The 26,472-nt window shown below is 22.8% G+C and overlaps 1 protein-coding gene across 7 annotated transcripts; it reads left to right on the plus strand.

Annotated features, from left to right (window-relative positions):
* LOC126901459 (RYamide receptor-like) lies at positions 1-26,345 on the plus strand. 7 transcript variants are annotated; one of them, XM_050677907.1, is made up of 12 exons: positions 1-304; positions 7,431-7,533; positions 11,791-12,073; positions 12,196-12,592; positions 13,649-13,834; positions 14,259-14,533; positions 14,609-14,677; positions 22,088-22,472; positions 23,547-23,732; positions 24,727-24,933; positions 25,002-25,070; positions 25,334-26,345. In XM_050677907.1, exons 8-12 carry the CDS (start codon positions 22,107-22,109, stop codon positions 25,643-25,645), a joined length of 1,140 nt encoding a protein of 379 aa, XP_050533864.1. In that variant the 5' UTR covers positions 1-304; positions 7,431-7,533; positions 11,791-12,073; positions 12,196-12,592; positions 13,649-13,834; positions 14,259-14,533; positions 14,609-14,677; positions 22,088-22,106; the 3' UTR covers positions 25,646-26,345. The 7 variants fall into 7 exon arrangements, with proteins under 7 accessions (XP_050533864.1, XP_050533862.1, XP_050533866.1 ...); XM_050677905.1 differs by having other exon boundaries at positions 14,345-14,533; XM_050677909.1 differs by lacking the exon at positions 7,431-7,533 and having other exon boundaries at positions 14,345-14,533.
* Positions 26,346-26,472: the final 127 nt, after the last annotated feature.

A 26,472-nucleotide genomic window follows, 5' to 3' on the forward strand; every position in this document is an offset into this window, starting at 1 on the left:
TCAGTACGGTAATAATTATAAAACTAGGGGGGCTAACTCACCTACTTTTTGAGTGGCTCCGGTATTTGTTATCAATTACAATTCGAAATTAGTTTTTCGATAATGTTTATGGATTGATAGTGTTTTTTTTATAAATTTAAAAGTGCATAAAATTAACATTTTTGAGCAGAACATTCCTTACAACTCTATTTCAATGCACGTTATTTTTTGTACAATAAGCTTATAACTTAAACTTTTTAGTGAATATTTTCCTTTTTAAATGTGATTGCAATTAGCTTATATATCTGATTTCGAAAATATTAAGGTAAGTTATTTTTAATAGAACTTTTTTTTTATAACGGCAAAACTAAATTGAATCGTTCAATAAATTAATTTATTATACTATCGTAATACTTTTTGATTAAAATAAAAATTGATACTTACCCCAAAAATGTTGCATCATTTTGAACAAAACGCAACAAGTGATCGATGTTCATATTTTTACGGATTATGAAAATAATAATAGGTTTATACAAATAGAACAATGTATTACATTTATACTTGTTTATAAAAAAGAAATAAATTCATAATTCTACCCCCTTATGTTACTATTTATGGTCAGTATTTAATCTAAACTTTCGGAACAAAAAGTAAGAAAAATCAAAATTTAGGAAAAATTAATTTAATTTAATTTGCATGTTGATTATTTAATTTATTAAGCTTTTATTTTTAATCATTGACATTTTATAAATATTATACCTCAACGGTTATAAATACTAACTCAATTCATTTAAATAATAATATTTGCACTATGGAGAACGGAAATAGTAGAATGAATAATTATGATAAATTGAGATTGTAAAATGATATCGGGAGAGTGAGTATTAATATTGTGAAGAGATCAAAAATTGACTAAGAAATTAAGAGATAAAGAGAAAAGTTACTTGAATGTTATTCTTGTTAAAAGTAAATATAAGGAATTAATAAGTAAAATATAAGCATGGACTTATAATAAATAAAACGACCTAATTTAATTATAATAATAAGACAAATTTTTCTATACTACTTGGTATAATTTAAATGCAATGCAGATCATTTACATTGTCAAGCATTAAGAAAAAGTTTATGGAAAGAACAGATAAAGTCTATAAAACGAATAGAGTTAATTGGTGATAATCACATATTAGAAGAGAAAGTGTCAAGGAAGTCTGCTATTTCATTGTCCGAAATACTTATGACTAGGAATCCAATGAAAAAGAATGAAATTTCCGAATGAATTGATAACAGATACAAGATATCTGTTATAAATAATAGGAGAGGATTTAGCTAAGAAAAAACCGGAAGATAATGCTAAATTACAAGACTATAAATCCCAGAAAATTACATAAAATATCCTAGTAGCTGTTACAATTTTGTCACCTTAGAATTAAAGGTTCTAAAGTACATTTTTACATTTTTCAAGAGAGCTATTTTTAATTCAAAAAGATTTTTTTTATAATCTCTTAGAAATATTTTTATTTTACCGTATATACAGAATATTGTACTAAATGTAATAAAATTTCATTATGAATTATTCGATAGTTATAAGTTGAGTAAATGACGAAATACTCGAATATGGCGATCAGAAAAAATAAGAATGTTTAAACTATACATTCCAATTTAACCATTGTTTATTCAGTTTTCAGCATTTAAAACCTTTCTATTCCCTGTAACTCACAAAATAATAAATTTGATAATAATGTTATTTAAGTTGTGTAAAAGCAAAAAAAAAATTATTTAAAAACAACAAGTGCATAATTATTGGAATTGAGAGAGATGGTTTTGACTTTTTGCCATTGCCATAAGAACCGCGAATTTTATGGCAGCTTATAATACTTTTTTTAAATTTTATGCGCAGGACAGCATATCCAAATGTCTCCTAAAAAATTCAGTTACGTCTGAAGTGAATGCTTGACCACTTTTAAGTCTTCTTGATACATATTTAACGCGATATTATATTTATCATTAAAATTTCTTAGACTTCAATACTTATATATTCATTTTAATAACTTTCTACTAATGGCTATGCTCTAAATTAACATTTTGATGAATTGATCAAAGCTTTTTATTATATTATAAAAGGAAATAATTACACTTTTATGAAATTACTTAAAATTATTTTTTTATTTACTAGTTTTTTGTTATTAATTATTAACACTAACAATATGTTATGTTGAAAAAATAAAGTATTTTACTTATAAAATATCTCTCTATAAGTTATCATCTTTTTCATTGTGTTTTACAATCATGACCGACTTTAGTCATAATCTCAAACAAAAAAATATTTTTTTACTACATATTAGTTAATTTGTAAGAACGTGTTTTTTTTAACTTAGTACTAGGTCACATTGGAGTGTTCATAATATCTATACATTATTGTTACTTGTGATGCTGACTAATGTTTTGGAGTGAATAAAAAAGTTATAATTTATAAATCTCCTTTTACTTATTTTATAAATACGTTGTGTTATGATAAAAAAAAAAAGATTATAGACAAAAAAACAAGCGAATTTAATGTATTACTCTTTATATTGAATTTTAATGACCAAATGTATACATAAATCAATATCAAGATCTCTTAACTATCCATAGTTTATAATTTATATAATTTTCTGTTCGTTTTTCTTTTAACTATATATGATACCGAATTTCAGGTAGCAATATGTTTAATATAATATTTAAGTTCATCATAAGTAGTTACGTGTTTTTCATATTAAACTATTACACATGAAGACGAGTGCTCTTTCCATAAAATTTTAACTCTGTCAGTTTTCAATTTATAGTTCTCCAGAACACAAAAAACACTGCGTTCGTTCATAAATAGACTGTAGTTTGAAGCGGATTTGATTATCACAGCTTTTTCTAATTATTTTTTTATACATGGTGTTAAATATTAACTTCATTAACTAATTTAAACTAAAGAGACATCTATAATAACACTAAAACATTATTTAATTAATAAATTATTGATTTAAAGTCAAACAACAAATCATTTATTAAATTAATTTTTTTTTTATATAGCCAATGTATCTTTTGATATGAAATGAGCGTTGTAAATAATTTTAATTTGGTTGTATATTTAGGATAATTTTATTTTTAATATAAAATAAAATTTTTATTAAAACAATAATTGATCATAAATTTATTTAATGTATATTATATGATACTAAACAAATATTACATTGAATAATAGTATACTAAAAACACTCGCTATATTAGAAATATAATCGTACTTAAAATAATATTAAAATGATATTTAGTTTTTAGATCTATCGTTAATAAAATATAATCCTGTGTCAAATCTTAATGTTTCTATGTAATTGTATCTTAACATACAAAACCGGAGATTCACATATTATTAAAATGATTCAGACATTGAAAAATAACATATTACTAGAATACATCGAAGAAACCATAATAATAGATTTAAGGCAATAATAATTAGTCCGTTAATTTAAAAACAACACAGTATAATTATAATAATAATTATGTTTATTTTTTCCAACGTTATATATAATCCATTGCATTACAAATAATTAAACAATTTAGTAACACACTTAATTTGTGAATGATTGCATTCAATTTGAACATTAAAAAGAATTCAATATTTTCGTAAAAATTAAAATAATAAAAAGAGAATGTGTTACCTACAAATTATTGAAAATTTTAGTTATTATAAAATTAAAACACAAAAGTGATATTTCATAAATTATTTTAATTTCAAAAATATTTTCAATAAATTTTTAAAATTATAGTTCAACATTTTTTTTTGCATTTAAAACGTTTTGTTATCCAAATTCTGCTATTTTTTTTTTTTTTTTATAAAAAAACTGAAATATTTGTTAAATTTGTATTAATTAAAAATAATTATATATTTTAGTAATAAAGAAGTCTTTGTGTTATAAAATTAAACACTCTATTAAGATATTATAAAAATAAAGGTAATTAGCAGTTTAATAGGTAAATTAATTAACGAATAGTATTAAATATGGAAATTCATAAATTCAAAATAATAGTGTAGTATAAATTAACATTATTGTTACTATATTTTGGAATCCAGACAATTAAATCGAATTACAGCAGTATGTTTCAATAGTATATTTCCCTTAAAGCAATTTAAATTAAAATAATCGAATGACTTTACATAATGTTAAATATATTTGAAAAATAACACATCCCTTCTGTTGAATAAAAAGTAATTTTATTTAAAAATAATAAATTTTATTTTTTAATTATATATAAAAAAACAATTAATGAAATTTTATTTGTGCATAATATTTTGAATTTAACAAAATATAATATTTTAGCAATTTTAAGAATTTTTTAAAATTCAATTTCAATGATTAATTTTCCAAAACAAAAAAAATGTGGGTAATATTTAAGATTTTTTATTCTACTTAAAATACATAACACTTTCTTTTACATAATATATTGTGTATGTAGATATTATATATATATATATATATGTCACTTTTTATTATATATATTATATATAATAAAAAGTGACATCTAATAGTATTTAAGTGTAGTACATTATTAATGTATGTAAACTCACCCTGACCTTTAATTCTATAGTACTTTAAAATATTTCGTATCGTACTAATTACTGATCAAGCAGTTCTCATTGAAATGCAAGAGATTATCCAGAAGTCTACCAGAGGCGATAATAAATGTTAAAACGTGATCTCTTTGCTAATGTTTCATGGAAACATCTACGGGTATTAGAATTTTCATAACACTCAAATCGAAGTCCTCAAACTACCCTTTTCCAGTCAATAATGTTATAATTTTACACGATAAGCATTATATTATTCAAACCCTCTCGACAAAAAAAAATTATACTATTTTCCTTTTTTTCGTGTTTTTCTTTTTGTATTCACGGTTTTAACAGTTAACACCAAAAGATATTCTTTATCTTTAATGGTATCTCAAAAAAGAGTACTAGGGACAGTTATGTTACCATGGTTCTACAAATATAAGATAATATTAAGTGGCACTTTTCTTTTTGATCTAACATGAATTCATATCGTCATCAGTTTATTTTGAATTTACGTTGACATAAATATTCGTTACTTACTTAGCATGTTTTTTGTAGCGTATAATATAAGATTACTCTACTTTTTCAATTTATAGACACTAAATTAATTCATTTTAATTAAACTTTTTAAAGTTATATTCTATATGAAAATCATATTGTTTTTATATATAGTCTAATATGTAAAAGTTTTATGTTAATCGTATAATTTTTTGTACTATAATTAATTTAACAATAGTAATCAAAATAATATATGACTGCCAAATTTATTTTTTAAATATTAGAATAATATAAACGGTTGGGTTTAGATTAAGTTATCACAAGTATACCTTATTTCTTATTAATTAAAATTTGATAAATAAATAAAACATATTATTCCTAACGCAAAAAGTTACATATTTTATATTAAAATATATATCATCCCATAAGTAAAAAATAACTTGCAGCTATATATTCAGAGAAATATATAGTTATTTAGTTCTTGCATCCTATTTTATTCTATTTCTCTATTTATGTTTTATATAATTTTAAAATATTACTCTTTGGTAAATGATAATTCACACGTATATCTAAAAAAAATAACACTAAAGATAATGAAACCTTTCTATATTACACTTAAAAATGTATTCATAATTTTAATAAAATCATACGTCGCTGAAATTACATATTTTTAAGCAAATAATAATTTTTTGGAGTAATATTCCTATTTAATTGATTTCAATTGTCTTAATGCAATCTTCTTGTATTTGTCAAAGATTGATGATTAGTTTAGTAATCAATTTTAATTTATATGTACTCAAGTACATATAAATATACATACATACTTTATTTATGAAAACTTAACGATAGTCCGTTAATCCCCGTTTATTAATAGATAACGCCATCTATGTTTTTGAAACTTGAGCTATTATTATGAAATTTTTAGGACAGGTAGAGTAAATTGTACGTTGTCTCCAATAAAAAAAATTATTGTCTCTTGGACTATTTTTGTAGTTAGTCTTATATTATTTAAATGTTTTAGATACATACAAATTATACACTGTTAAACATTTTTATTTAATGACTAATAAAAAATAACATCCAGTATCTATTAGTGAGCATAACATAAGAGCAATGACTATTGGAACTATTTTATGTTAAAATTGTGGTAATAATTTCTAATTAAGTTAAAAATAGTCAAGCCTTTGTAAAATGTATTTTTATTTTGGTGTGTGACACTTCTAATGGTTATTGAATGTCATATTTAAATTCATATTGATTTAATAGTTTAAAAACCTTCTAAGTAAATAATAATTATCGTTTATTGAATAAGTCTTAAATGTCTCAGTTTACAATAAAAAGAAAATTCCCAAATTTTTCTAAAATACATAAAAAAAAAGAGTTATTGTTACTAATTTCTTTAATTTTCGATTATATTTTCTGTTTTAAGTGATTAAATCTGTGCATAAATTGATATGTATAAAATTTATATCTACAGAGCAAATTGGGGTAATTGAAAAAAATGTTACTATAAATGTAGAGTTAAATGTCAAACCCTGAAAAAGTTAAAAATCAAATTATTACTAATAAATGTTCTATGTACTCAAAGTTTTATTTTTGTGTACATATTATTATTATCAAAAAAATCATTTCTAGATCAAATTTTAGTTTTTTAGGTAATATCAATTTCAAGTGTCATGCTCATTACTACACGAAAAAATAAATGGTAAATATAGCAACAACTCTAATAAAAACAATTGGTATAACTCAATGAATATTTGGGTTAACCGAATATTTAGTTATTCCAATTGCTTTATTTGCGGTTGTCACTTATTAACCGTATATATGGTTATTCTGGCATATTTTTTTCTGTTCACTTGATTTAATCTAATATAATAACTTTAATTTGATTTAAATATCTTGAGCATTTATATGAAAAGTAATGATTTTTTAATAAAAATATATAATTTTTTTTATAGTAATTCTATTTTTAGGTATAATAAAATGACAAATGTTATGATTGAAAATAATGGGTTGTAAATATGTAATAGAGCTATAGAATATATTTTTATTGATAATTTTTACTGTTTTTCTTTTTGATATAACGTTTTTTTTTATTTCCTGAAAAACTTTTTTTATACCATGACACATTTGATATTTTTACTCTTTGTATATTTGCGAAATGTTTTATTTTACAACTCACGTTTTTTTTCTTTAATATTTGTTAAATAAACTGTACTAGAAAAAAAATTAATCAGACATGGAATCTACAGCGAAATTCCCAACTTTAAATAGATGTAAATTTTAAAATATTTTTAGTCGTCTTTTATTGTTAAAAATAATGTTTTGCTTTTTTTAAATATTTGTTTACAAAAAGTTGATTTGTTATACACTATAGAACAAAACCCAATGCAGTAAAGACGCGGCGTGTGTAAAATCTGAGTAAATGAAAAACTAACAGTAATGAAAATCTCTATCATAAAACATTTCGGCGAATATGTGTAAGTACAAAGTTGAGCAATACATAACTAAATTAGTAGTTGTTAATGATTTCGGTAAAACTCGAATGACTAACGATTAATTTTGTGATTTCGAACTAAAATATTGATAAAAAAAAATTATAATTTAACTACACATCATTATTTTTTATTTTCTCGGAGAAATGGTCTTCATTAAATAAAATCATATTCATAAGTATACATAAGATACTATGTGGGGCAAAAAAAATTGTTATTTTTTTTATTGCTATAAAATTATTTAATTACATCCGATTGAGCATGGTAGTTGAATTTTGCGGAAACTAACACATTGTAGCTATTTTACTATATATGAAAAATTATTTATTTATTATGTTTTATCAAAGCTATAGCTCCGCACTAATAAATAAAACGAAAGTAGACACTAATAATTTTATATTTACTTAATAACTTTAGTTAGGCTAAGATTTTTATTTCAATAAATTATGATTTCTGTTTTTCTATATATTATTTTTGTTTCTATTACATCATCACTGCCAATTTAACTATTCCGTGTTTTCATTACAAATACACAAATCTTAATTCAATGATTTTTGATTTTTCAAAACTACAGACAATAGATACAAAACACACACAAATATAAGATGTTTTAAGGCAATTGCAGTCTATTTTAATTTTGCACTTGCATGTAAAAATAAAAAAAGAAGAAACGATTTTTGTTTGAATTCTTTTTTATATTCTAAATTTTCCTTATTTTGATTAAAAGTCTTTATTTGATTACAGTAACTTTCATATTAAACCTATACTGTAAGTGGTCACAGTTAGTATTGAAGCTATGTCAAATACAGATTTAATTATTGGTCCGACAATATTAGGAACTTCATAACAACTGACAGACTTGTTGTCTATTTCTATTACTGTGGTATAATGTTCGGAAAAAAAATATTTTGTTAGGTGTTTACTTACAAATAATTTCTTTGTATAATTGAATAATAAACAGTCAAAATCTTTCCGTGTTATTTTCTATGCAGACATAACGAAATATAAAAATTTAGAATTAAATTAGTAAATAAAATTAATTATGTGTGACAAATAATGTAAATGCTTACGAATTCTGTAGATATTCTATCAATTTTCTAGTACATACCGTTGATAACATCGATAACCACAATGGATGAATATTTAACATGATTTTACGAAAAGTTTAAAATGATAATACATACCATTACTAAAACTAATAATATTCACATGTTAAAAATTATTAATATTAGACTTTAATATACATAAAATATTTATTATTTATTCGTTGAACGATCATTGCTTTCATAACGACCTCAAAACATTAGTGTTGAATTTAATGTTAATAAGAGCTGTGATAAATTCTAATAATTTTTTATAATAAATTATGTTTGGTTAAATAAATAATACTTATAAGGGTTCGTCAACGATATCGAAATCGCAGATTTTTTCGTTTTTCCCACGATATAAATTTTTATATATTACGATAATCTTTAAAATAATTTTTAAAAAAAAATATTTTTAATTTTGACAACATTTTTAGTCAATACATTAATATATTTATGACGTTTTATATAATTGTATAAAAATATAAAACGTATAACATAAAAACATATTTTATCTATACATTTCAATGTACTCTTTAAAATTTGATAATTTTAATGGATTTTTAAGTTTCCAAAAAATACCAATATACCAAAGATTTTCAATAACAGATCACATAAAAATCTTTTTAAGCCAAAAGACATTCACCAGAGATATTAAAAACTCGCACTAGAACCCTTTCGTTTTTCAGTCGAAATTCTGAGTTATTAGTGTAAACACTAAATGAAGTCTTAATGTATAAACTAGATGTATACGTAAATGTTATCGTTATTATTATATCGTTATAATAAATTGATTATTTACTATACCTAATGTAATATTTTTAAAAGTATAAACCATATTATAATTTTTTTCTTTTAAAAAGTTTTTTAAATAGTATCCTATATTCTACAATTTTCAAAAAAAAAATATAGGTCCTATTGTCCCTCTCTCCCCTTTAAAAAATAATCCAACTGGATTAACGGCTTAAGCTTTTGGGATCATCTCGAATTTTACTAAATTAGTCATGGGTTTTTTTGCTTTTTTTTTATTAATTTTTTTATGGCTTAAATTACATTTCTTAAAATATAATTATTATTTTTGGTTTTACTGTGTAAATAATATTGAACTTATAAATATTTTTAAAAATAAAATAAAAAGTAAATAAAAATACTTTCATTCTTTTAAATACAAGCTAATACTTATCGTCAGATGAGAGAGAGTCAAGGTCAGTTGATTGAAAAATATTTAGATTGAAGGCTAACGTAATACTAAAACAAAATTATGTAATTATTTGTAACATTAGTCGTGTATTTCCTTAAAAACAACTAATGAAGACATTAAAATGTATCTTATTTTATAAATATGTTAACCATTTAGATAAGTAAAGTAAGAAAATTCCTTACCGTTACACTCAATCATCTTTAACAAATTTAATTAAAGAAGAACATTAGTGAAATATGAAATCTTTATCCAATCGTAATAATAATTGACGAACTCATTATTGTTGAGATATGGACAAATATTAATATGCATATATTGAAAGTGTTGACTTTCTGTAAACATACAAACACTATAATTAACTATAAAAATAATATTTGATATGTTAATTAGTTAAGGAAAATCTAATCAAAACTATAAGTGTACACTATCATCTTAAGTAAATTGATAAAACCATAATATAAAAATTGTACACATAATTAAAAGAAATTAACTTTTACTTATTTATTTCACCAATTTTCAAGTGAATTATTATTTTAAGATTATTTTGACATTGAAAAAATAATGAGTATTTATATATCCTATTTTACACTATGCGTTGTGCACATAAAATATACATGGCGATCAATTTTGGGTAAGACACTTATTTTCTAAGAAACTATTGAAATTTTTCAATTTTTATAAAAAAAAAACTATTTGGTTCAAAAAAGTGCAATAACATGTAGTCAAATAGAATTGTATTTCACCTCTTCAGGAATAAAAAATCTTAACTTAAATTTAAAAAAAAAAAAAACCCAAATATTCAACTTGTTAATATTATACAGAAAATAATTACAAACAAATTTTGTTCTTATAATTTTTTTAAATTAATCAATCGCTCATCTGTTACTGCATGTGAAAGATTAATAACTTGAAATCAATTTGCTAATATTTTAATTTTAAGAATAACAGAAGTCTTTATTTTTCCATTTTAATACATAAACTATTTTTTATTGACTAAGGAACTATTCAATACACGGGATTTTTATCTTTAATAATCGCATTCATTTATTCAACGCATGTTTATTTATAAGCACATTGTTTGTCACTGTTATAGAAAACTTTTATTGATAATCATTATAAATAAAAATGTAAGGCCTATGGAAACAAATTATTTCTACTTCAGGTGTTAAGAAAAACCAAATGAATTTTTAAATAAAATTAGAATTGTTGTTTTTCGTTTAATATTTAAATATATTATAACTGTAACTTATAATTGTGTTTAACGTTATTCATAACCAACAACATTTTTAGTTTATTGATATTACATGGATCTGGTTTTTTGATTATATTTTGACAATTTTTTTTTTTTTAAACTTTACAATTATAATTCATTTAGTTTTCTTATCCTGTATAAAAACCAAATTTTTAAATAATATAAAAACGCAAACATATGTTCGAAAAAAAAAAAATTCAAGAACAAAATTGTTATTAGTTTATTTCTTTTTTAATTGTATCTTTGTCATTGTATCAAGTTAAGAATAAGAATTATCATTTAAGAACATTAGTTTTTTATCTCTGAGTAGTTTCTGAGTGGTAATTGTTGTTTATGTAAATTGTTTTTTTTAATTTTGGGGCTTGTCAGATTTCTAAAATAATCGATTCAATTAATTTGGATATGTCTATCTAGCTTTATATTAAAATCCTATTAGTAGAAATTTGTGAGATGACATCTATATTTTTATGTAATGGTAATGAAAATAGTATACATCTAAATTTTATTATGTGGGATTTAGCATTATCATCCTGCATTAAAAGTAAATATTTTGGTCACTTTAAGTCATGGAAATATAATATTAAAATGTACTTATTGTATTTGTTTTATTATCTAAATTATATATTTTTTAAGTTCTTAAAATCACTTGTTCTACAATTAATTGTATAAACAACATAAAATAAAGATAGAAATTTAATTTTCAGGTTATTTTGAAAAATAATAATATTTCTATTATTACAACGACAAAAACATTGTTAAATGTTTTTTTTTTGGTTGGTTTTCACTGTAAAAGTAAACTGAATTATATTATGGATTTTATATAACCGAGTAGATCAAAGTATTATCTTTAATTAATGAATGCCTGATCTTAAATTCGGAAAAAAGTGGATAATGCATTTCTATTGCTAAACTTAAACGAGTAGCATTTTCATATTAATATTTACAATGTTGTGTAATAATATTCACAAAGTTAAACATCTAGAAAAGGTAAGTCACGCATTGTTTCTATTATTTTGTTAGAAATTATGTTAAATAGGCACGTAAGTTATCCAATTTTTTTTTTTGAAACTGTTGACTAATTAAAATATACTTTACTATTACGATTTTAGATGAAACGGTTTTAATAACCAACATGAATAACAACAATTCAAACATTATCGAAATGACTAATTGGAATTTTCCTGATAATTGTACAAATTCTGAACAATATTGTAAAAATAGAGCTGGATGGTCTAATTATGAATTCAAAGTTTTTTTCTTCATCATAGGATCAGTAGTAGTTATTATTGCACTATTGAGAAATGGATTCGTGTGCTATGTTGTAAAAATTTCAGTCCATATTCATATGTTTATTAATAATTTTATCGTGAACATTTCAGTTTGTAACTTACTAATATCGTTACTATATTTTCCATTATTAATTTACTTTTTGATATTGAATTACTGGCCCCACTAAGTGCAAACATTTGTATTATGTATACGTATATGACTGCGGTTGTTGTCCAGGTATATCTAAATCCTTTAGGCATAAAATTGTTTAAATGTATATGAATTTTTTTAATACCGATTTTTTACCAAATTGTTTTAGAAATAATAATTTGAATTATTATGTATTTATTTTATTTATTAATTATAATAATAATTATTATTATAATTTTAAATTTGATCAAACTATAGGCAATATAATGGTATATTAATAAATTAATTAATTTTTTAAATACAATAATTTAATTGAAGTATATTTTTCGGCTATCTCGACTTTTTTAAATTGTTCTGAAGACATAAATAACCAAATAATTTTAGTATTAAACTCTGTATGTTTGATATTCTGTTTTAATATGAATTACAATATTAAATAATTAAGTAGAAAAATAAGTGTTTATCAAGAAACAATATAATTGTTAAAAAGGTTTATGGGGGTGATCTACAGAATTAAAATGTATGATGTCATTAATGAACAACAGAAATATATTATGGTTGATGAACTGAGAAAAACACGTACCAAAAATAAACCAAAAAAAAAAATTCTCAATAATTTTATTAATATTAATAATTTTATTTTTATTTTTCGATTAATGATGTGGTTCATGAATTCATAAGTGAATCACACTGTACATGCTAAAAATCAAAGTTCACCACTTTATTTTACCCACTTCAAGGGCGGATCCAGAATTTTTTAAGGGTTACCCAAAAAGTTTTTAGTCGTCAAAATTAATTTTTTGCTTTTTATCATCATCCAAAATTTTCTTTTTTAGTAGGTGATGAAAGTCAATGAGTGCAGGTCGTTTCCTGCATCCCTTGGAATCGCTACTATCCAAAGATACGTTAGAGACGTACAGATGAGATTTTTATTTTTTAATCACTGTTTTTTTCAAAGACTGAGCCTTAAATACAATTTTAAATATTCTTTTCTTAGTTTTTTTTCTCAAGTATACTCAAGTTCTATATGATATAAGTATACTTATATCATGTTGAATATAGTAAAATATGTTATTTTCAGTTTTTATCATGAAGTAATTATTTTGTTTATTGATTTAATAATATATTTTATAATTTTATTAGGTTAGTACATATACAATGGTGGCCATAGGTATTAATAGATTCATAGTGGTAATATGGCCTATTAAAAGGCAAATAAATAGACATTATACCAAAACTATAATAATGATTGTATGATTTATACCAATCATATGCTTTTATCCAATTATATATATTACTAAAATATGACTATCAACTTTATGGTATCAGGTAATATTTATTACTCAATAATAACATATTACATTAAATTAGTCACTAGTTTGCTTTTTTTTTTTCTAAAAATACGTCTTTTAACTTATTACATAATAATAATTAACATATTGATAAAAATAGTTCACAGTACTGAAGAATTATTGTAATAGCATATTAAATAAAAGTATATTGAATATTATGTGTAAAACTTATACTAAATATTTTATTATAACTCACATCTTACTACATAGTATTAAGATTTTGATTGGATATTACAAAATTTTTAACACTAGTCATACATATTAACTTATTTAGTCACACAAGTAAAAAATATTAAAATCGACTTCCTTAAAAAAATATCATTTTTAACTTTTTTGTTTTATCAATGGAAACATTTTAATTAGTTTTCTAGACATAATTTTTTTTTATTATTAATTAATAGACAAATCTAAATCAATGGAGAGAGGAAATTTAAAAATCGAAAATTTGTATTATATTTGCTTTAAGAAATGTTGTCTTTATATTTAGAATTCGTCGTGGAAAAATGAAAATTTACAAAATATTAATAATTAAGTATCATTAATCATGCATATTATTTTACCAATATCTACTTTAACTATTGTATATTCGAGTATTGGAATTTTTTTATGGCGAAAGAAAATTCCAGGCGAAGCGAACAACGCTCGGGATTATTACATTACAAGATCAAAAATTAAAGTATGCAACAAGATTAATCAATTTTTTGTAATCAAAATCATATGTCAATATTTATATTATTTTATTATTCTTTAGATAATCAAAATGATGTTTATTGTTGTAATTGCATTTAAGATTTCTTGGCTACCATTAAGTGTGTGTCATGTGAGTAATATTTTTATATTACACCTATAAAATATTTTTTAGAAATGTATACTATGTAGTGTATTATAATTTACAGTTTTTAGACTATTGTCATATATTTCATATTATATTTCATTAGTATCATTTATCATTAACTAATTAATTAATCGAAAATATAAATAATATTGAGATCTTTTTTTGGTTTCATTTAGATATATGTTTTTGTCAATTTAACAACCATAATATATTTTTCATGTTCATCACTTATACCTAATAAGGATATCAACTTTATTTTTTCAAATAAGTGTTGTTAGTTAGATCTGTTCTACTCTGAATGTATGTTAACTGTGAAATTAAATATGCATTGCAGCGCGATTCTTCAATCGACCCGTCATTATTATTAAGTATGTGGGATGAAAATGCATCAAAGTGGTTTGAGCTTTATTGGTTGGGAATATTGCATACATATTATTATCCTATAATATACTACTGGATGAGCAGAGAATATCGAAATGCGATGTCTAATGTTTTACATAAATTATCAAAATAAATTACATTTTTAAAATTCAGAAAAAAACTAATACAAACTAATAATTTACAGTGTTTTTAAGATCCAATTTAGTTAAAGAGTTGTCGCCTAGCAAATTAAAGGAAACACTAAGCTAGTAAAAGTGGTATAAATGTTTAAAGAATTAAAATGTTTAACCGTCAATTATTAGTCTCCAAGTTAGTAAGAAATTTATATAGAATTTTAGAAGTATACGCAAGTCTTTTATTTACTGTTTCATTATGTTTTTGTGTCAAATACCGTAGGAATACAATAAAAACACTGTATATTTGGGATCTAATATAATGTGAATCTGGCTTAGTAGATACAGTATAGAATCTGTACTATAGATTTAAGTGGAACAGTGATTAACATTACTAGCATAAAACTCCCCAATGTCAATGTTTACAAAGACTAAGAAAAAACATTTTAATAGAAATTTTACAAATGTTCACTTTGACCACCTATTACTTATAGAAAAAGTTGTCAGGAAGTTTTCATTCTTTAATCTTAATGTATATTTTAAGAAATTTAATATTGTTCAGATTTAAAGAACGTAAATGTTCAGGAATATTATCAAAATTTAAATAAAAAAATATTGTGTTTAAACAGATCTTGTAATTAGAGTTTTAATTAGATGTTTGTAAAATTGATAACAAAAGAAAGATAATTATTCTAACGATGCTTGACAAAAATTAAATTGAGATTTATGAATTTTTAAAATGTGTAGTAAAATGAAATAATTCACTAATTTTAATGAATATTTTTTAATTTTTTACATTAATGTCCAATTACTTATTGAAAAAAAATTAAATGAATGATATTTAAAACACTACTGTATTCTGTTTAATGTTTGTATTTCCAAAAAAAAATATGTTAAAAAGTAAATAAAAATTTTGTAATGTGCCATTTAGTTTTTATAAAATTATTTCAATGAAAATTGAACACAAAAAATATCAATATTTACTGTTTATTGATACTTGTATTTTTCGTAACATTTTTTATTATTATGGCAAGTGAGGTAAATTTTCCCAAATAATAGCGTTGGTAACTTTTACTAGATACGTTTTGTGATCTTTTGACGCGTCGTTGTGAAAAATCGATTTTTTCGAATATTTTTTTGGGCAAACAGAAACAAAATACAAAATAAACATAATATAGTACATCCATTTCTTCTCAGTTACGAAGNATAGCGTTGGTAACTTTTACTAGATACGTTTTGTGATCTTTTGACGCGTCGTTGTGAAAAATCGATTTTTTCGAATATTTTTTGGGCAAACAGAAACAAAATACAAAATAAACATAATATAGTACATCCATTTCTTCTCAGTTACGAAGTGACGCTAATATTAATTGAACTGCTTTTTTTTCGCCTTGCACTCAGTTTTCATTTTTGTAGTAAAAGTTCGATATCAATAGTTATTTCGTTAATTTTTTGTTTAAAGTATTCAAGAAATTTTATTTTAGTTTTGGAACTTATAATTTTTAATTTATTAACATTTAATTAAAGTAGTAGAAAACAAAGTAATAAAATTTTGTCAAATGTATAATGTATTTTCTAAAAATATTAAGTAAATTTTGTACTTTTCTTACTAGATAATAACAGATCAATTCAACCAATTATTTATTATTTCTATAGAATTATTACCAACATTACAATTTTTTAAAAATGGGAACTATTTTTAGAAGCTCAAATAAAATTTCATATGGGAATAATTATAACTATTAAACCATCATTTGGCAAAGCTTGTTCAATGATTAGTAATTATTTTTTATTGGTACAAATAAATGTTTAGTAATTATAAAAATTGTAAAAAAAAACGTCAAATATAATACATAATATTGCATTTTATGAAATATGTATTTATTCAACAAAGATATTTATTAGAACAATTAATATTTTAAAACTTAAAGTTATTTGATTATTGTGTTTTGTCAAAACTAGACTTATTTATAATGAACTATTTAGTAGACAAGTAAATATTGGTACTTTAATGTGACTATTTGTAAACATATTACAATGTACACCATTCTTAGTCTTAATCTTTAATTATTCTTATATAGTATTTTTTGATGGAAATAATATGTGTCAATATTTTTAACTGTGTTAGACTAAAAAAACCCAGCACAGGGGGGTCGCGGCACAGTGGTGACGTGGCATAGATGGATCAAGTATAATGATATCTGACAGTGATTAAAATCACTATAAAAAAAAAACGCTTCGATGCAAATCTTTAGATAGTGTTTAATTTTAAAAAATTGGTGGATTATTCCAAAAGCTACATGATCTGCTAGTTCATTATTAATATCCTAATTAAGATAAAGTATGTAGAATGAGAAAGGGATTATTAAAAAATATTATTTCTTATAAAAAAAAAATGTTGATCCATACACTTTTAAATATGTCATAGCATTATAAAGTTAAAAATGTAAATAATAAAATCGAGAATTTTCACATAATAATAGCATTTGGTAGCCATTTTCACCGTGAAGATAAAATAAAGTCCGAAATTTTTTTTTTGCATAATAAAGTAGATTACATTAACTTTAATTTAAGATATAAATAAAAGTGTCAGACCTTCCGGAACATTTTCAAAAGTTAAGTTGAAAAAGTTAATTTTTTTGTGAAAAAGGTGTCATTTTAAATCCCCCCTTGTGGGCAGGTTAAGGGTTAAATTTATGAAAAAAATATACCAAATGAAAAGTAATGATATTATGCATCTATATAAAAAAGAATTATATTGATATGTTTATTTTTGAAAAGTTATGGCACTTTTAAGTTAAAAAAATTGAAAAAATTTCGAAAATTAGCGATTTTTAAATTCGTTTTTTTTTTGGAGGTTTCCCCCATTTACGGGGAACGAGGGAATTTTTTTCAATTTTTGAGGGTAATGTCTTCGACTAGATACAATTTGTGATCTTTTGACGTATCATTGAAAGAAATCGGTTCGGTGAGAGCTGAGAAAAAGTGGTAACAGAAAAAAAAAAAAAAAAAAAAAACACACATCTTAGTAAAATAATACCTTCTCAGCTTCGCATCGAAGCTAAAAGGACTATACAAATATTCAATTTAAATGAGGAATATAAATATTTATTAAAAAAATTGAACTTTTCATTATGAATTGTTATTTGCCGTAACTTTATTGGTATAGAAATAATTATTGAAAATCTTTGGTATATTGCACGCATTTAGAATCTTAAGAACCTATTAAAATTTTTAAATTTTCAAGAGTTTATTGAAATATATAGATAAATCAGTATTTCGGAAGTTATTATCATTTTAAAATGTAAAGAAAAAATTTAAAACATGAAATAAGCGCAGGTACAACTATCTTTATTTTTAGTCATTTATCAACTTTATTCCTTTTCCTGTTCTGATATAAAAATTTTAATAACTTCTGTAGTATCAATCCAAAAATTATTGTCGACTAGTCATTTTTTAAATTAATTCGTTTTTTATATTATAAATTAGTTAAATAACTATGTTACCATTAAAAAAAATAAAGTGACAACCCTATGTGTTATAAGAGTTAATACTATATAATAATAATAATAATAATAATTAATAACTGATAAATAAAGAAATGTAAGTAGAAAATCTAATTTTTTTACAATGTTATATTTATTTTGAGAATAATTGAGTTGGTTATAACAAACGGATCACTTTGTATAATGTAACTAAATTTAATAATTAAAAATTATATATAAATCTAATCTATAAAATTTGACTTATACTTTGGTGTACACTTTTATTTGTTATTATAATACTTGAAATTTTTGCTTTTATTGTAGTAACAAATATATACTTTTTTCTTGGAATTAGATTTTTTTTAAAGTTTCAGTTTCTTGTATATATTTTTAAGTTTTTATATTATGATCCAGTCATTAGTTAAGTTGGAGGCACTTTATAAGTAGCTTATATTATTAATTATTATAATAAAATTATTCAAATATTTATTTTGTTCAATTATAGATGATTTATAATTTATTATTTCACTTAAATTAAATTTCACTCTTAAAAAGTTCTCATTCATTTTTAAATAAAAAGAACAAAGCATTAATGATCTTCATTAAATACATATTTAACTTTTATAAGCTGTTCGAAAAGAGCAAATAGGAATTTTATTTCTAAGAAAATTAACTTATTTTGCTAGAAGCGTGACAGTTTAAACTGTCACAAGCACGTAAACAAAGATAAAAAATACGCTGAATTTATTTAGTAATATAAAAATGTTACCAGGTCGTTGTAAAAGCTATGAATTGTTTATATTCTTTATAAAATATAGTTGAAATACGAACATTGTTGAGAGGTATAATGAGTTGTTAAATAAGTGTACCTAGAAAACTGTTTATAATGGATACTGACATGATCATGAAGTTTAATCAAGAACGACAAAACAAGAAGTGAGATATATGTCAATGAGATTTGAAAATTATGTTTGATATATTTCATTACACTGAAATAGCAAAACTTTACTTGAATCGATTCAACGTAATTTTGTTTTTGAAATAGTCTGTCACTCCTTATGCTTTATAAAGTCAATTAATGTATTCAACCTATTTTTTAAAAAAATTAATCATTAATTTTTCTTATAATAATTTGTTTCATAACTCTAATTATTAAAAATATCAATAATGACTGTTTAATAACAATTGTATTTTTGGGAACATTTTCTTTTATTATGGTAATTGAAAGGAATTTTCTCATATAATGACGTTGATAACATTAACTAGATACTTTTGTAATTTTTTGACGTACTATTGAGAAAAATCAGGAGAAAAGTAATCATGTATACTGACAAAAATAAAAACAAGATTCAGTAAAACCAATTCCTTCTTAGCTAAGATCAACACTAAAATAATAAATACAAATAATACATTTGAGATAAGATAAGATGAAAAAATGTATGAATCAAAATCATTTTTTTTAATATTGACACCTTTGGTATTTTCTTTTCATTTAATATACATTTTTTGAAAACCTGACCCTTTACTTGCTCACAGGAGAGTATTCAAAATAGCAAATTTTTCAATTTAATTTTTGAAAATGTTTCGGAGTTATTACGTCCTTGAACATATGTTAAATTAAAGCTTATATTACGTCTATTAATTAAAAAAAAAATTGTCTCAACGATCTATCTTCAATGTGCAAATGATTGCCGTAGTTAAAAAACACATTAATTTTGTATTCAATTTTTTTTTTAATACCTTGCAATGGTTGTCGTAGAAATGAGGCTACTGATTCTTATAAAATTTACAAGAATTTAACTTACATTGAATATATATTTAAACTTATTTTGAAGTTATTTTCGACTTTGAATTTTTTAACTTGTTTAAATTGTCCTTTTTAACTAATTGTACAAGCGGTGTATAGTTGCTACGATAGTAATAATTATTTCATTCACACAGGATTTTTTAGTTAAAGTAAATCATCAAAATTAATTAAGTTCTGAACATTTCAATTGTAGAATCGTTTTAAACATCATGAGTTACATAGAAATCATGACTACGATATCTATTGATATGATTATGATAAAAATGCAAAAAAATGATTTTAACTAAATATTGAGTTTTTCTCATAAATGAACTATAAATACTGAATTTAAAATTTCCTGACTACATATTAATCTTATTTGTGATTCATTTTGTAATGTTGTTTTATATCTGTTCATAAAAATTCTTAGCTCTCACTGGACCAATTTTGATCAATACGTTAAAGGAACACGATTTTAATATAGTTACTAAATATTGGAACAACTCCCTTAATTTTTTGAAATTTAAACAAATATCTCAAAATTATGCTACTGTAAAAAATAACAAATTCAAACAACACATTTTTTAGTCACATATCTTCACAAATAATAAGGGTATAAAATTTGTTATTATGCTAAATGATGCAGTAAATCATATCAATAAAATGAAACATTTTTTAATGATTATAGACCAATATATATTTTGCTAAATTAAATTTTTATGGTGATTTTATATCTGAAATTATATTTTTTCTATCACCTTTGTTTTGAGAATATTACTTATTCGAAAATGAGTATTCTTATTTAAAAAAAATTGTAGTCAATTTATTATTGATTAACCTATTTTTTTGGTCCTTTAAAGTTGAATTTTATTCAACCTTATAATTTAAAAATGCTGAACTTTTAAACACTATTTTAGCTCAACTTACAAGTAATATATTTATATTGATATACTGAACATAATAAATTCTGCTTGTTATATATTTTATTAATTGAAATTTATTTATTGATAATTTGTACGTAACCTTATAATAAAACATAAATATTTGTTATATTAATTAGAAAGATTTTGTTATTATTTAGCCCATGTGCGAAACTCTACCTTTGTGTTAGACTAGGTCAAAAAAATTGGATCCTGTTTTCAATGACTTGTGTTTTATTTTTTTTGCTATCTAGTGAAACTAGAACCGCTCAACACACTGAACCATACATAATTGTTGATCTCACTACAGTCTTATAGGACTTTCAGTCTCATTGAAATTCTCTTATCGCATAACACACCAGACGCTATACTTTATTTCATCCACCCGCACTTAATTCTATCAGGTCCTAACTTATTGTCACTGATCTTGCCATAGCAAATATTAACTTTTTTCTTCTTCAATATTTTTACTAATTTTCTACTTCTGTGCCATCCATTTTTTTTTATTATTTAGGGTTCAACGAACGGACTTTCTTTTTATTGTTGTGTTCTATATGACACGATGGTCAGTTTAATACACATATATTGAATTGAAAAATTTCTCTCGTTGTTATTTTATACACACAACTTTACTTTCAATTACTTCATTGAAAAAAAAAAAATTTCATAAGTTGAACATTATTTTTAGTCATTATTTGTAATATTTTTAGGTGATTTAGGTGAACAATCATGAATAAATCTGGAATTGAAGATAGCTCATTTAACTTTTCGGATATATTTTCAGTAACTTCGTGTCAACCAAAACCATTTGAGAAGCCTTTAGATTTGATTATAGCAAAATGTATAGCTCTTGTAATAGGCTTACTTGTTATAGTAATTGCACTTATTGGAAATAGCCTAGTATGCCATGTTGTATTACCTTATAAGCAAAGGATGAAAGTAATCAATGTATTAATAATGAATATAGCAGTTTGTGATATAATGATAGCCATTTTCCATTTGGCATATTTGCTAAACATAATATTCTTGAATTATTGGCCCTTTGGTTACATTCCATGTTGTGTCTATACATATATTTATAATTCAATACTCGAAGTAAGTATCATATTGCATTTCTGTTATAACACATTTTAATCAAATACATCAATTAATTATTTTTTTATTAACACTTGTTTATTTTCATAAAGTATGAAGCATATAAAAATATTAATTTTGTGACACACATATACAGTGTGATTTTTTGATAAAAATGTATAGATTAAAATTTGTTTTATTCTTTAACACCATAGTAAACATCAATTTTAGTGTAAGAAAAAATGATTTCTATGATACACTTTAAAGGTAACTTTCAAAAATTAAATGGAAACCTATTATTATATTTTATTACTAAATGGTGAACGGTTTATATATAATTTAATTGGTCGATATTCACTTTTGCAATTACATTATTTTTTGAGATATTAGCATTTAAAGATTTAGAAAAGGTGATGAGCGGAGTAGTGTTTAGCGACACACTATTTTTCTATGATGTACAGATGAAAATTCTTCAACTTTGCGCACCGCTCTCGCACTTCCCTTTTTATAATAAGATTTTATCCTCAAATTGACAGTCAATCTCACCACTAATACAACACATGTGAAAAGCAAATACCGACTTTCTTTTATCATAGTTATGTTTGAGAAATTTTGTTATATCTGTTTATTATCGTAGTCTTGTTCTTATTCATATGTAATATTTTATAATTTACCATTTATGTAGATTTCATTTTATTTTTCATATTACTCCATTTAGTTAATTTAGCTATAGCTTAATGATTTTTATGTATATTTTTCTTCGGTAATTGGTCTTGTTCCGTATTTAATTATAATAATATGGTTATATATATATTTCGAGTATTGAGTGGTTTTTTGATAAGCGGTTCACCATGTATAATGCTTTGCGTAACTAATAAGACTGATTTTTCAAAAAAAAAAAATTGATAATTTTTTTTAAAGGTTTTTAGTTTTATAAAATAAAATTTCTATTGAAACATTTTTTTTATAAATTCAACAATTAAAATAAATGTGAATATTAAAATACAAAAATTAAATAAACTTATTAGTAATTTTTATGAAATTATACATTACTATAAAAATAATAGTCTTATTTAAGTTATCATTTTTATTTAGGTTAGCACTTTTACCATGGTGGCTATCAGTATTGATAGATACATAGCAGTAATGTGGCCTTTCAAGAGTAGATCTAATGGCCGTAAAGCCAAGTACATCGTTTTTATAATATGGATGTTAGCTGCATTGACATCAGCTCCATTTTTATTTTCAAATGCACTACAACAACCTTCTATTTGGTACCAGGTAATTATATAATCTTGTTTTTATAAATTATTATACTTAGCGTAGAATAAACTCATTAAATATTTTTTGTTTAAAATTATGTATTTTATAGATTATGTGCTAAAAAAATATTTGGTCCCTGACAATGCTCTTAAATTCATTTTTACTTTTTTGTATATTACATTTTAGTGCAAATTCTGATATAAGTAGAACAGTTCTTTGTTAAAAACTCAAAATATAAAATTATTTCTATAATATAATGTATGTATTTTTAAATTTTGAACATTGACAAAATTAGATTAGACACTTTTTTATAGAATCTAAGGAATATGATCTAGAAATAGGTCAGATGTGCCAATTTTGATATAATTTCTGGGAAAATATTTACTATTTTTTTAGATTATGCCATTGTACTATTGTAAATTATCTTTAGCTTTTCCACTGGTTATAATTATATATTGATATTATTTTAAAGAATTATGAAACGTAATGTGGTGTTATGCAAGTAACTTTTAATTTCTGCATAAATTATGTCATTGATAGATTTTCTTATAACTGAAAGTAACATTTCAACTCCGCATTTACTCTAATTATATTGAACATTATACTATGTTAAAATATTAAACACTAATATTTGTTAGACATTATGTTTGGATGATGTTACGTCCAAAAAATATTTTAGAAACTTATTGAATTTATTGACCAGCTTTGGAAAATTTTGTGTACTTTTTATGTTCTTTAAACTTAAAATTCAAATTTGATTTTTACGAACTAATATTTGATTATGAATTATTAACCCTTTTATAAGCTCAAACATCTCATCATTATTTTACCACTCAGGTCAAGGAGAAAATCACACAGAAGTTTACAATTTATAAATCTTTTTTGAAATTACTATTAAAATTAAAATTATACTACAAAAAATATTATTCAGTAGTTATGACGTATTGAATGTGTAGCATTAGTACATACATAAATAACTTTTGTGTGAAATAGAGTTAATATTTTGTGTTAGAAATGCGGTCTTTATATTTGTTTTCCTAAAATGGAAGGCAATATTGATGGTTTTTACAATGAAATTTTGAGAGCAAGTCATATTTATGTACCATTTATTGTGCTATTATTTACGTACATTAGTATTGGAGTAGTTTTATGGCGTAAAAGAACACCAGGCGAAGCTCAAAAATCAAGAGATCAAAAAATGGTGAAATCAAAAATTAAAGTAACATAAATTAATTTAAATAATAATTCATTTAGTTTATAAATATAAATTATTATTTTTTTATTCAGATGGTAAAGACAATGTTAGTCGTTGTAATAGCTTTTATGATTTGTTGGATGCCGTTTGGTTTTTATTATGTAAGTAAAATAGAGTATACTTATAAATAAATAAGAAAGATTACAAATATACGTGGGCTAACATTAGTATTTTATGTATTAATAGTGTAAAAATTAAATTGAATAAATAATTGTAAAAAAAGAGAATATTTGTTAATCGACTTAATTAATAAAAAGTAATAATTGTTATTTATTATGTTCATGAATTATGATCAACTTGTATCCTAATAATATTAACAAATTTATACTTTGTTATATGATTTATTGAACTTAAACTTTTTCAGAAGTTTGCTAAAGTTGAGTTATGGGTATCAATGTGCACTTGGAATGAATATGCACCGGTAACATTTTTACTATATTTGTTCGGCATGTCACATACTTGTCACAATCCAATTATTTATTTTTGGTTGAATGACGAATTTCGAAGAGGTTTTTACGCCGTATTTCGGAAAACGCCAATACTTAGAAGATCGAAAATTGTTCAACGATCCGCAGGATTAGTTCCATTGAAGGTAAAAATATCAGATGCAAGTTCAACGCGAAGTCAACCAAGCGTCTCAACAATAAATGCAAACTTTAGTCAATCATACAGCTAAATTATTAAAAATCAATCAAATGTTTTGAAGAAAATAAAAATTTCTAAAATTTTATTCCTTAAATCATTTTTGTCGATAATATTCTATCATTTCAAATAAAACTTTTAAATGACATCGGATAATTTTTTATAATAGTTAAAATACAAATTATTTTTAAGTCATATGCCACGTATAATTTAACATAACATTATGTTTAAATTTATGTTGGGTTACAGTGACATAGTATTTTTTTGGGAGTGTTTGTACAAAAAATATATGAACGCATAACATTTTTCTAGTTATTCTCAACTTGATAATTATACTTAATGCCTGATTTGAAAATAAAGCTGATTGAAGAGACATTGGCATTTTTTTCTTTGGCGAGCCACTGTCACAATATTAGCAAAAGTAAAATAGAATTTAATTTTTAAAAAAATTGTTGTATAATTAATTTGCTTTTGTATATATTTTAAATTTTTATTTACTTTTTAGTGAGAATTATTATATTTTTATGTGTTACATATATATATGTTGATAATATAAATGATATAGATATCTTGAAACTCAGTTTTTGGCCATATACTAGTTTTCATGCATTTTATGTAATGCACTATTTTTATTAATGAAGTTCTTCCTACTAATGTACCAAATGGTTTACATGTTTTAAAACTTCATCATTTAATAAAATCAAATTAAATTTTATTTATATTTTAGCTACTAATATAACTTTAAACTAGTTACTATTTACGACCATTAATTGTAAAAAATAATTAATCTACTGAATTATTCAGTTTTGATTTTTACTATATTGCTATTATAAGATAGATCTTATTTATACATATTTTAAA

The sequence above is a fragment of the Daktulosphaira vitifoliae genome, unplaced genomic scaffold (assembly GCF_025091365.1).
Source record: "Daktulosphaira vitifoliae isolate Bord-2020 unplaced genomic scaffold, ASM2509136v1 Scaffold_3, whole genome shotgun sequence".
Classification (NCBI taxonomy): Eukaryota; Metazoa; Arthropoda; class Insecta; order Hemiptera; family Phylloxeridae; genus Daktulosphaira; species Daktulosphaira vitifoliae.